The sequence below is a fragment of the Calliphora vicina genome, chromosome 1 (genome assembly GCF_958450345.1).
Source record: "Calliphora vicina chromosome 1, idCalVici1.1, whole genome shotgun sequence".
In the NCBI taxonomy this organism is placed as follows: domain Eukaryota; kingdom Metazoa; phylum Arthropoda; class Insecta; order Diptera; family Calliphoridae; genus Calliphora; species Calliphora vicina.
In genome coordinates, this window is record NC_088780.1 from 155315013 (window position 1) to 155328013 (window position 13001).

The 13001-nt window shown below is 27.0% G+C and overlaps 2 protein-coding genes across 3 annotated transcripts in view; both read right to left on the reverse strand.

Annotated features, from left to right (window-relative positions):
* Window positions 1-5094, reverse strand: part of atl (atlastin GTPase) — a 28711-nt gene extending 23617 nt beyond the window's left edge. Inside the window, exon 1 of one of the 2 annotated variants that reach the window (XM_065516265.1) lies at window positions 4942-5094. The gene's annotated coding sequence lies outside the window, so the exon portion shown is untranslated. Of the gene's footprint in view, window positions 1-448; window positions 798-4941 lie in introns of those variants that run through there. The other variant, XM_065516264.1, reaches the window with a different exon arrangement.
* A 3100-nt stretch (window positions 5095-8194) lies between these two features.
* phu (phurba tashi) lies at window positions 8195-11451 on the reverse strand. Its single transcript, XM_065510483.1, has 3 exons — window positions 11315-11451; window positions 10748-11079; window positions 8195-9586 (listed from the first exon to the last, which is right to left on the reverse strand). Exons 1-3 carry the CDS (start codon window positions 11379-11381, stop codon window positions 8363-8365), a joined length of 1623 nt encoding a protein of 540 aa, XP_065366555.1. The 5' UTR covers window positions 11382-11451; the 3' UTR covers window positions 8195-8362.
* Window positions 11452-13001: the final 1550 nt, after the last annotated feature.

Consider the following 13001-nt stretch of genomic DNA (forward strand, 5'->3'; position numbering starts at 1 on the left):
TTTAGAAATGTTCAACAAATATAATTTAATATTTTTAAAAGATTTTAAACAAAAATATAAAAGGGAAACAAATTGGTACACAAGACAAGAGGTTTCTTAAGACAATATGTTAATTTTTTGCTTGTAATTTTTGTATTCATTTGCGAAACTTAAATGAGCCAAACATTGCACAAAACTAAAAAAAATATATTCATTATAATGATGATGATTAAACAAATATGTATAAATACCAACAACACATAGTATAATTTATTTATATTTTTTTTTTCATACAAAAATATTAGATAAAAATGATTCAATATGTTGAATATGTGTAAAGGAAACACTGTATTTTTTGCTGGTTTTCATAGGAAAATTTTTAAACTATTTTAGAAATAAATTTAAGCTACACTTTAAATTTGTTTCTTTGGCATATTTTTTTTTTAAATTAAAAATAAAAACTTTGCACCTTTAGTTAAACAAAGGTCTTGTTTAAAGATAACACTTCTTGTTTAGTTGCTTATACACAGTAGGATTTCAAATGTGTGGCATTTATTAGGTTAATGTCGTTTAAGTAGTTGTGCTAGTAGAGATGACATAAAATTATTAAAATATATATTTTATATTATTATAATTATAATTATTATTAAAAGTTTTATTAACGACAAGAAGCGAAACGATTGTACAAAACGCGCAGCCCGTATAAATATTTTAAATACATTTAACAAACAACAACAACAAGTAAAACAAATCAGATGTGTATTAAAAAAACAAAAACGATCGTTTGAATTCGAACGAACAAACAACTGTTCATAATACCTCGATACATTGGGAACTAAGCGTTAAGCAAACTGTTTAATGATTTCGAAGTATGAAAATGAGAAAAAAAACAATATCAACCTCAAATAATCTACAGTATTCGTACAGGTTATTAGAAACAGTTTATAATAAGGATTTTAAATAGTTTATGTGTATTTTTTAAGTTTATTTTTTTTTTGTTAAAGGATAAAGTTTCAAATTTTCGAACTATTAGAAAATGTTTAGATTTTTTTTAAATTCTTTTTTTTTTTAGTTTATTTTACACCTTTAATTCGGATAACAATTTTTGGGGGAAAAAATAAAATTTAGTGATAAATTAGTGTTCGTTGTTTTTCGCTAATTTCTCAGGCAAAAGCAACCGAAATTCGATTTCAACAGACGGACGTATCGTATTTTCAACAAAATGTTCTCTAAAATCAACATTTATCTGATATTTAAAAAACTAAACTTAATTTCGAATTTTAGATTGTTGTGCAAACTGCTAATTCTTATTAGAAAATACATTAAAGTTTTTTTTTCTAATTTAGCTTTTCTAAGTATTTAAGGAGTGACATTTTTATGTTTTTCGTAAGATTCTAAGATTCCAACATGATTTTGAAATTTCGAAAATTCACAAAATTGTATTATTTCGTTTTTAAAATTCAAACTTGATTCTGAATTTTCGAACATTTTTAAATTTTTTTGAAATCCACAAAATTTTAATTTTATTATAATTATTGCTAATTAATATTTTTACCCCCAGTAACACAAAGTCTGGTTATGTTTTAACTAATAGTAATACAGACAGTTTTCATACAAAAATAATTTTAACCTACAGTATAACTATTAGTTAAGGCTTAACCAGACTTCGTGTTAATGGGGGTTAGTTGTAAATATAGAACCAAAATTGTTTTTTTTATAAAAGATTTTAAATACGGAAGTTCTCTCATTAAATTCAAATTATCTTGATTTTATTTTCAACAATATTTTCGAATATGGATTTGAATTAAATTTAAACTAAATTTGTTATTTTTTTAGTTTTTATCTCGAAATTTTGTTATTAATTTTAATTCGTAGAAATTCTTATCAACAATATTTTAGAATTTGTCTTTAAGTGATCTAATCTAATTAATCTAATTGTTGTTAAATTCAAAAGTTCAAACTTTATTTCGAATTTGTCTAATTCTTAGAAAATTTAAAATTTTGCCTAAAATCGGCCCTTATTTTTTCGAAATAAATTATTATTTAATTTCGAAATTTCGTAATTCTGAAATTCGTATTTTTAACACTATTTTTGAATTTTACTATTCTAATTAATCAACCTCTGTTTGTTCAATTTTTTAAAAGTTTATTGTTAAATTCAAAAGTACGAACTTTATTTCGAATTTTCATCATTCTTAGAAAATTAAAAATTTTGCCTAAGTACTTCTAACTTTTCGTGTTTTATTAGAAAATTAAAACGTTTTTGTAACATTTAAAAACAAAATTTCGAATTTTTAGCATTTATTCAATTTTTAATTTAAGTTTTTATGAATATTTTTTTTTTTATTTGAAAAATGTTTTATAAAATTGAAAATTAAAACATTTATATTTTTCGTAATTTGAAATTTTGCTAAAAATCAGAAATCTTTAGTAACAAAAAAATTTGAAGATGAATTTTATAAAAAAATTGTTTTTAGATCTTAATTTCTTATTCTTAGAAGAGTTTTGGTATTTTATTTCAAGCGTTTTTGTAACATTTAAAAACAAAATTTCGAATTTTTAGCATTTTTTCCATTTTTGTGAATATTTTTTTTTTTTTTTATTTGAAAAATGTTTTATAAAATTGAAAATTAAAACATTATTTATATTTTTCGTAATTTGAAATTTTGCTAAAAATCATAAATCTTTAGTAACAAAAAAATTTGAAGATGAATATTATAAAAAATTTGTGAAATAAAATTGTTTTTAGATCTTTATTTCTTATTCTTAGAAGAATTTATGTGTTTCATTTCAAGCGTTTTTGTAACATTTAAAAATTCCAAAAAAAAAAAATCTAATTTTTAGCATTTTTCAATTTTTAATTTAAGTTTTTGTGAATATTTTTATTTGAAAAATGTTTAATAACATTGAAAACTAAAACATAATTTATATTTGTCGTAAATTTGCTTAAATCATAATTTTTTTAAAACAAACATTAAGATGATTTTTAGTTTAGTGAAATAAAATAGTTTTTTAGGTAAGTTTTTTTTGTGTTATAATATTAATGATAAATACTGTTGTTAGCTGGCCGACTACAAAATACTATCGAAAGCTAATTATTGCTAAAAATTTTGAGCACAATATGCACACTACAAAAACAATTATATGATAAAAATATATTAAATGCTAGATTAGCGAGAACGAGAGAAAGAAAATTCAAAAAATAGAGCAAACAATCATTTCTTTGTTATTTTAATAAAAAATAATAAAGACATTTTTTTAAAAAAATTTCAATTTAAGTGCTGAAAGGTTAAGACTCAATAAATATAATATCATCATTAATTGGTTTAAAGGTCATTAATACACTATACAAAATATTGAAGACAGGAAAGAGAACTATATACAAAAATCCAGAGAGAGAGATATTGAAAATAGAAATTTTAAATAATTTGCGATATTTAGTTGTTACTCAGTATTTCTGTATTTATTTAATAAAAACATGCCTTAAGGTCTGCGGGGTCTTGTTATATTTTTATTTTGGCAATGCATAGATCTTACGTTGTGCTGGTCTGTTCTTAGTTGTTGAATGAAAATAAGTATAATTTTATAGGTACCCTATGACAATTGGAAACGAAATTTTAAAAATTTATAGACTTTGTTAGTAAGAAGAGTTGAGCTATTTCGGGTAAAAGTATAAATATTTTTTACTTAAAATTAGTCACGTTTTGTGGTATACAGATTGTATGTTTTATTTTTTAAATATAAACGTCACAAATCATTGATTATGGTTTCATAAAGGCATATTATTTTGTACTTAAAATCAATCTTCAAATTGGATTTACTTTTTTATTAAAGGTGTGAATTATATAAATTAAACTAATAGTTATAAAAACACCTTAAAAATGATTTTAAAGTTTATGTACTTTTAGACCTACATAATTAACAAATAATGAATACATAAATCATCTATATCGAATAGAAAATATTTGTAGAGCGTTATAGTTATCAATGAAGTTAAACAAATAGAAATAAAGTGTATCTATGTCAACTTATACCATATAAACAGCTGTTAAATGAGCCAACAGTATAAAAACAAATTCGTCTACCTTTTGTTTGACCATTATACAAATGCAATACACTTTGTTGTGAGGTTCAAAACAGAGAATACGATCGATTTTCTTATCTTTGTATATAACAGATGTTTTAAATGATTTATGTATGTTCAACTTTTATATTCATCAAACCATTTATTTTTACTGATAAGAAATGAAAAAAAAACACCTCAATTCCACGAGGTCGAAGATTGTTCTATAATAATGATGTATGAATATGGAAAAACTTCAAGGTAAAAATGTTTTATAAATAAACACAAACTATAAACTTTATAAAATCAAATGCAAAATGAATGTAATGTTTGCAAATATCGGACACTCGAACTATAAAACAATAAACAAACAGCCAGCCAGCCAATCATTCGGGCAGGTATTGAAGAAAACAACCAAAATAGTTTGTCAAAACTAAACACACACATAAAGATTAGGCTAAAAATATCAAAAATAAAAATATAAGTTTGCTGCAAAAGGCCAATGAGATAAACTACGGAAATCAAATTAATTTCTCTATACAATAAATACCCAGAAAATTGTGTGTGACTGGCAGGAAGGCAGCTCAACAATGTCGTCAACAAAAATATATGAAACGTACTTTATTTTTTTTTATTATTAATTTGAAGAGGACTGGCTAATGACACTCTAAAAACCTTAATGAAAACTTTTCTATTTTATTATATTAAGCCCAAAGGATTTAATGTTCACATTAACGTATTTGCACTTTAATACTTTGCCCCTATGTTAGCAAAAAAATATTTTTTGTATAATTAAAGCAAAAACACTTCTACACCTCAAAAGAAAACTTTTTTCGTCATTCCTCCACATCAATGCAAATATTTATGAAGAGTTTTGTTAAATTTCAAAGAAAACTTACATGTTTGATGTTTTAAAGGCTTTGTGACAAATGAAGTTTAATTAAAAGTAAAAAAAATTGTAAATTACAGCAGAAAATTAGAGAATTTTAATATTTTCTTTTTTTTTTGCTAAATTTCACACCAAAGTTTTTTCAGTATTATTCTTGTTTTTGTACACAGTTGTACACAGAAGTAGCATTAAGGTTGGAAAAGTTAGCAGAGTTGCAAGGAAAGTCAGAAAATAAAAACAGGCATGTTTAAAATTTAAGTAAAATAAAATTAAAAAATATAAATTAATTATATATAAATGTTTAATTATAATGTTAAATAATAAAATATAAACATTTAATTACCTATTTAACATATGTCAAACCCTTATTATAGTAACATTGTATACTCTTCCCATTCAACTACTTCCGTTTTAGTACTAAGCAATTGGTTGCTCTTTTGTACAACTCTGCTAATCTGTTACATAGAGGTTAGTTTCCTATGTTGTTCTTTATTAGTCGGCAATATTTTTGCAGCTCTAAAGTTTTTATTAATAAATTACAAAACAATTAATAAGTATTACAAAATAGTAATTAAATGTGTTCATGGCTGACTAATTTATAAAGTCAATATGAAATATTTGAAAAAATCTAATTGGAAAGTGAGATACAAGCCAAGTAGTCGTGGTGGCCACCAGCCGCCCAGATTTTTTTGTCCAATAAGATTTAGTACATTTAAATAAGTTTTTAAAGTGTTTTGCATACTTTTCTATATTAAATACAATTAAATTAGGATAATGGTGCTAAAAATATGTTTAAAACTTAAATTTGTTTTTATTTCCAACAAAAAGTGTTTAACTGTGTGTATAAAAAAGGCGCCTCAAATTATTTGGTTGGTTTATGTGCTGCGTTTTGTTTACATACACATTTTTTCAACTCTGTTATTCTATTACGTTTTTAGTTTGTTTCGTAAAGGAAATGTATAATCGGAAATGTATAAAATTTAAAACGTTTTAATGCTTTTTTTAATAAATTAAAGTCGTAATTATCAAAAATTTCATTAAATAAAGTGTCTTAAGTGCAAAGTTTATAATAATTAATATATGTATATTAAATGCAAAAAATTTAAAAAAGTGAAGCTGATAAATGTTTTGTAAAAAGTTGTATATACATACATAAATAACAAAAAATAATTTTTGCTTACATTTTCTGTTTAAAAATTTTAATATAAATATGAACGAAATGTGTGCCTGTAAATTTAAATATAGTCGAGTTGTTTTGTGATGGTTCAATTAGAAAAGTTGGTGTCTTCGATTCGTATTATTCAATTCATAAACCGGAAATTAAAATATTTGATCTGTTAATGTGAGTAAAATATTGAAATTATTTATCTTATCCTAATTCTAAGAATAAAATAATAAATATTTTGCATGTGTGCTGATAAACTATTGATTAGTGGCTGCAGAGAAGAGTTAAAAAAAACATAAAAAGAAAGAATATTCGACAATATACAAAATGCACACATATTTCATTAAAATTTCAGTATGATATGTAAATATTCTTTAAACCTAAACTCAGTTTTATTATTATTATTATTTTTATTGAATATTGATTATTTGCCATTTGAATGGAATTTCATTCGAACTTAATCATTGTTTGGTGTTAATTGATATAGAATGGTTTACAAATATGTGTGTTTTCCATTTGAAAATAGAAAATTACATAAACCAAAGCTTTTTTTGAATTTGTTTTCAAATAATCAATCAAAATACCGATATAGATATTATAGATAAGAACATAATATTATTTTATTTATCAAATGATCGCTTGGGTATTGAAAGATAAATCACAAACATTAAAAATCGTGCTACATATTTACTGATATAACTAGGCATGCCAAACAGGACTGCATTTTTTATCCAGGCATTTCGATATTTTTGTTTCACATAAAAAAAAACAAATTAACAATGAAAATAATTTATTTCATAAATACATCAAAAACAAAAACTAATTTATTGGTTTAAATAAATAGGAAACAAAGGATAATTAATATTTAAATATGTTTGATAACAAAAGTAAAGAGTGTGCCAAAAAAAACTTAAAACATAAATCGTTCAATATAAAAATTCTCAAAAATACGTAAATTTATTCAAATATTCTACAAATTAAAATATGGGCATATTAATCGGTATTTTTTATCCACTTTTTCTGTAAATCTTCATATTAAAGATTTTATAGTTGCTTCCGTTACCTTTTTTGGCGAGGTGGTCCACTTACGCTTAAAATGGGATATCTCCTGGGATTTCTTTCCTATGTTCTTTAATTCTTTTTTTTACAATAGCGCATTACGCATTACGATTTGAAACTTTCTGAACTTTATACGACTTCAGCCCAGTATTAGCTTTAGCTCTGCGCACAAAAGAATCGGAGCATTTAACTTTACGAGCTGCTTTTCTGATAAAAGTGTTTCGTGCCTTACCAATATCAGTTACACAATTTTTTCTTCCTGATCCAGGTTTCCTTTCAATGCTCAATTATTCCTTGAAAACGATGTGACGATGAACCCTCAGTTCTTTTGCTATTTTTTTAAAGTACATATTGATTATTTTTGAAAAGTTTCAATTACTTTTTCACGTACTTTCTTTTCGGTTACCATTTTGACCCAAATAACCGTTGAAAATTAATGATTTAGAAAAAATAATATCTAACACATTGTGAAAAGCTAACGTGATTCCAATAGTAGTCCAATACTATCATCAATCGTAATTCTTTATAAAGTCTAATTCTAACTTCAATCGCAGTTCTGTAAGTCAAATGATTCCAGCATCAATTGTAACTCCTTATAATGTCATATTCTAGGTTAAATTGTAGATATTTATGTTGATCAATTCTATTTCAAGTTCAATAGTAGTTCTTTAGGTCAACCAATTATAGATTCAATCGTAGTTCTTTATGTCGATCAGTAGCTTCAATCGTAGTTCTTTAGGTCTACCAATTCTAGGTTCAATGGCAGTTGGTTATGTCGATCAGTAAATTGAATCATACTTCATTAAGTCAGTTTTTATGTCGACCAAAATTCAAATTACATTCCCTTTTGCGGCCAAAAAAGGTTATTTTTAAAACTCCTATTTTCAAACTTTTTAAAATTTTGTTCAACAAATTCTAAAAATGAAATTATTTCTCTTTAGCTTTTTTTAGAGTTAGACAATATATCCTTGTCTTTTCTCGGCAAGTTTTTTATCCTAAATATTTAAAAATGCACAACATATTTATTAGCAATATTCCAAAGTGCTATGAAATTTTATTTTCTTATTATTAAACTTTTTTTAACTTAATTTCTATATTAAGTACCTCTTAAACTAACATTATAAATTACTTAAAAAACTACCCCTTAATTATGTAAAACCCCCCATTTTAAATATAAAACTAAAACTTTATTAAGTCTCTACTTATTTTAATATCTGGCCCGATGTAAACCATCGCTGCAGGCAGTTTTTCTGGTGCCCAAACACGAGGCATAACCCATGGCATGGGGTATAAAGTTCTGTTCATAAGCACCGGTGAAAAGATGGGCAAAGGGACCACTGGCAAAAACGGCCACATCATCACCACCATGAGTTTCCGATTCCAGAGGCACAGTAGAGGGGAATTTATAATTTTTATGCTTCATATTGGTCTCCAATAGATTTCTGCGCTTAACACCAGCGCTGTTTTTCAGAATGTTGTTTTCAAAACCAGGACCATTGGCATAACTTAAGGTGGCATACGGCAACTGATCCAAAGCCAGTTGACCATCACTAACACTAAAAATATTGTTCTTGCGGCTAGAATAGCCAGCCACCGACATGGTATGCGAATGATCTGAGGTTACCACAATAAGAGTATCTTCTAGGCTGGTGTTACCACGAGCAAATTCTATGGCTTTACCAAATTCAGCAGTTTCATCTAAAGCCTTCATGGCCAAAGTATCATGATGAGCATGATCTATTCTGCCACCTTCTACGAACAGGAAATAACCTCTACCTTGACTTTGTTTTTCCAATAGATTAAGGGCCACTTGCACCATTTCTTCCAATGTAGGTATCACTTCGGGATCAGCATCCAAATGATAGGGATTGTGATTGGAGGCAAAGAGACCCATAATTTTCTCAGTGTTGGCGGGTAAATTCAAAAGATCCTTTTTGTTTGTTACATAATGTGCATGGGGACCATTTAACTGTTGCCATTCTTGTATGAGATTACGACCATCCAAACGTTTCCCTGGCTCTTGGTGTCTGGGTAGAAAATGTTCTTGACCACCGCCCAAAATAACATTCAAATTCCTGCCCACCTGACCATGCACCAATTGTGTGGCTATGTCTATGCAAACATTGGGATCATTGTGAGTTTTCAATATTTCTGCATCATTTTCCCAATCACGATTTGCAGCATGAGCATAAATACCAGCTGGTGAAGCATGAGTCACTGATGTGGTGGTTATTAAACCGGTGGCCATACCTTGAGCTTGAGCCCAAGCTGCTATGGAATTCACATGATGTTCGCTGATATTTTGTCCTTGACAATCATTCAATTCGATGGCAGCCGTGACACCCAAAGTACCGTAGTTGGCTTTAACACCACCCAAATAGGCAGTGGCCGTGCAGGCACTATCGGCTACTTGAGTATTGGCACAGTAGGTCTGAAAGTACAATAGATGATAAAGACTGTTTACACTTGGAATATTTGTTTAAACTTTAAAGATAAGAATTTTCAATACATCTGTCAAAATGTTTAAACCAATCAAAAGTGATTTGTTTACGAAGCTAAACATTTGAAAGAATTTGAGATTAATACAAGTGAGATCTAGGCCAGAGACGAAAATTAATGAAATATTTATGAATCGTAGAGAGGATTGCTTATCAACTTGAGAGGAGAGTGTTTTGCTCTTTATTTATTTTCCATCTTATCAAAAGATTTTCAATTTTAAGCGAAAGTTTTTGTGGGAGTGACATTAATTTGTGGGCAAAGTCAATTGTTTGTCAACATTGAACAAGTTTATTAATCTTTTCTAATAGAAGACTAAAATTCGTTCAAAGGTTGAACTAAACTAAATTCTAAATTTAAGTAAAAGCCTTTGAATGGAGCTACATGTTTAGATGTAGGGAATAGATTTATGGAATTAATGACTGCACTTTTTTAATTTTGAATTAAGATTTTATTTGATTCAGCTCAAATTGATTTAATACGAAGATTTGATTGGAAATAGGTGGAACTATTTTACATATTTTTATTTTTTTTTACATAAAAATATGACTAATGTATTTAAATTTCCAAGTCTTCTCTCATGTACATAGAATATTCACTAGGAATAGAGAAATTTCTTCTTAAATAAATTATAAAGAAGACCGTTAAAAACATCTAGGGAGATGAGTTTTCCTCTATGTTTTTAAAGGTGTCTGACAGCGTCAATTTTGAGAGAAATTATTTTCTATATGAAGTATCAAACATATAAAAGCAACATCTCTTTGGATGAGGCCTTCTTGTATAAGTTATCCTTGTTCGAGATACTCATTAAAGAATGAAAATTCCATTATTCTGTCAAGTTTAAAAATACAGTATTCTCACTTTTTAATTTGAGAAAAGTACAAGTGGAAGAGTCTTTCAGATGTCAACTAGAATGAGTATATTTTGTTGTTCGGAATATAAGCTTTTGTCTCTGATCAAAAGAAAATAATTCAAATAAATTCTTCCAAACAATTTTAATATTCCTATCAATCAATATAAGAAACAAATACAGATTTTTTTAGAAATGAGATCTCCTATTTTTTTAATTTAAAAAAAAACATTAAATGACACTCACCTTACTCAAACCGATATAGGGAAATTTCTCAAATGAGAATTGTTTCTCTTCGCCACCCAAATAAACACGACCAGCCGTTATTGTTGGTATCGACATGCCATCACCCAAAAACATGATTACATTTTTAGCCATGTTTGTATTCAATCTGGTCTTACTCTCCAATTGTTTATCCAAAATATTCTGACCCACTTCATTCCAATAATCGGAGAATTCTTCTTCGGGCTTGGAAGACTCGAAACGTAACAGGGGCATGGCACGTTTATGCAGACGATCACGTTTAAAATTAAACATGGGATGCATGCGATGATCTTCATTCACTGTATTAACAAAAACTGAAATAAAAAATTGTAAATAATAAGAACGATCATTTAATATAAATTGCATCATTTAAAAATTATAATTATTATATAAAAAATTGCAATATTTTGTAAACAAATATAGTGCAATCATTTATTTTAATTAATTGTTTTTAAACAATTAAAAATTACATCACAAAGGGGCAATGCTTGAATGATGCGTGATAATAGAATATTTTCAAATAATCTAAAATCTCTTTTTAAAACTTACCTCCACCATTGACAGCGGGATATGTCAACAACACAAATATTAATAAATTTTTTAAGATTAACCACATTTTAAATCAATTTGTAGTAAAAATTTTCTTCTGCTTCCAGCAAAGTTTATTGCACTTTCTTCAGCGTTTGACTTAGCACTGACTCAAAATTTTGTCTATCACTGCTATTTATATGAAATCTAGGAATATTTGAAAAAATTAAATATTTCTACTGATAAACTCTAAACGACTAACAACAACACAAATTAGCAAGCAAGCAGGCAGAAAGAAAGAAAGAAAACAGTGTTTTTTTCTTCTCAAGACACGTTTTTCGTATAGATTTTTTGTCTCAATACTAGAACGGGATTGAAATGCTGATAAGAGAAGCGTTGTGTATGATATTTGTACAGCTTAGTCTCGAGACTTTTGAAACAAACTCAGCGTTTTTATTTTTAAAATATAATAATGTTCACGTGAATTTCATAACGACTGTACAAAAATATACAAAATACGAAAAGTGTTTTTTATTAATTAGCTGTTTGTGTTCACGTGATAAGTCTTTAAGAGTGGGATGGGTACTTGTTTTAGTTGAATGAAATTATGTATAATAATAAATAGAAAACATAATTATTAATGATTATGTGCGAGGTTATTTATAATATTAAAAATTATTTTTGGATTTTGTTGACAACCGTTTTAGAAATGTGTTAAAACTATGGAAATTTCTTAAAACCTATTTAAAAAAATAAAGAAACATTTAACCCATTTTGAACTAATACATAATTAATGCTCTTTCCGGGTTTATTAAACATTGAAACAGTTTTGCTGTCTATAATTTAAAGGAAATTCCGATAAATTATAGACTCCATAATTTAGTAATTGGTTACAGTGGTAACTAATAGGCTGTGCCGAATCTTGTATATGGGATCACAAAAGTTGGTAGACAAATTTAGGTTCATATAAAACTTGTTTTAGTCCAATTTCATCTCGATATTAATTATTAAAAGACATATATGAATGTTCAAGTCATTTGAGGGGAACCTGGAATGGGGTCCAGGGACAAGTGTTGCCCGATTTTTGGCATACTTTACAGTATATGTTCAGAGTACTTGGAACTAATTTGTGCAAAATGTATTAGGATTACCGCATTATCAACATATTTATGGCGGCTCAAACAGCATTCCGGCGGGTGATTTGTATGGGGGCTACTTGAAATCTTGGACCAATATTGCCCCTATCGTATTTTCAATATTTCGATATATAAAAATAAAATACATAAATATTGAAACAAATAAGATAGATATATTCGGCTGTGCCATATCTTACAAACCCATCACCAAATTATACTTTAAGATAAAGATGGAAAATATTTTTTGCTGAAAAAAATTTTATTAGCGAAAAAAGGTTTCTGAAAGTTTTGAAAAGGTTTCTGAAATATCTATCATTAGATATCCATATTGTCTATATTAATGACTTAGTAATCCAGATACAAATATGTGCAATTCCATGTCATCGTAAGTGACATTTGTACGCCTATAGAGTCAAGAATAATTTGGTCTTTATTTTTCATTCAGTGGGCACTGTATTTTTAAAAAAAAATAAGTTCTTTCGAAAGTTCTTGCCTAAAATATAGAGCGAAATAATGGTATATCTTACGTGACATAAAACGGAAGTAATTTTGAGGTACATGTAGAAATATGC

Bases quoted from the DNA above. Each gene is read 5' to 3' on its own strand.
- phu (XM_065510483.1), bottom strand. From the start codon at position 11,381: ATGTGGTTAATCTTAAAAAATTTATTAATATTTGTGTTGTTGACATAT. The intron at 11,080-11,314 runs GTAAGTTTTAAA...TTTTTATTTCAG, and splicing joins TCCCGCTGTCAATGGTGGAG to TTTTTGTTAATACAGTGAAT. The intron at 9,587-10,747 runs GTGAGTGTCATT...TTGTACTTTCAG, and splicing joins CCTATATCGGTTTGAGTAAG to ACCTACTGTGCCAATACTCA.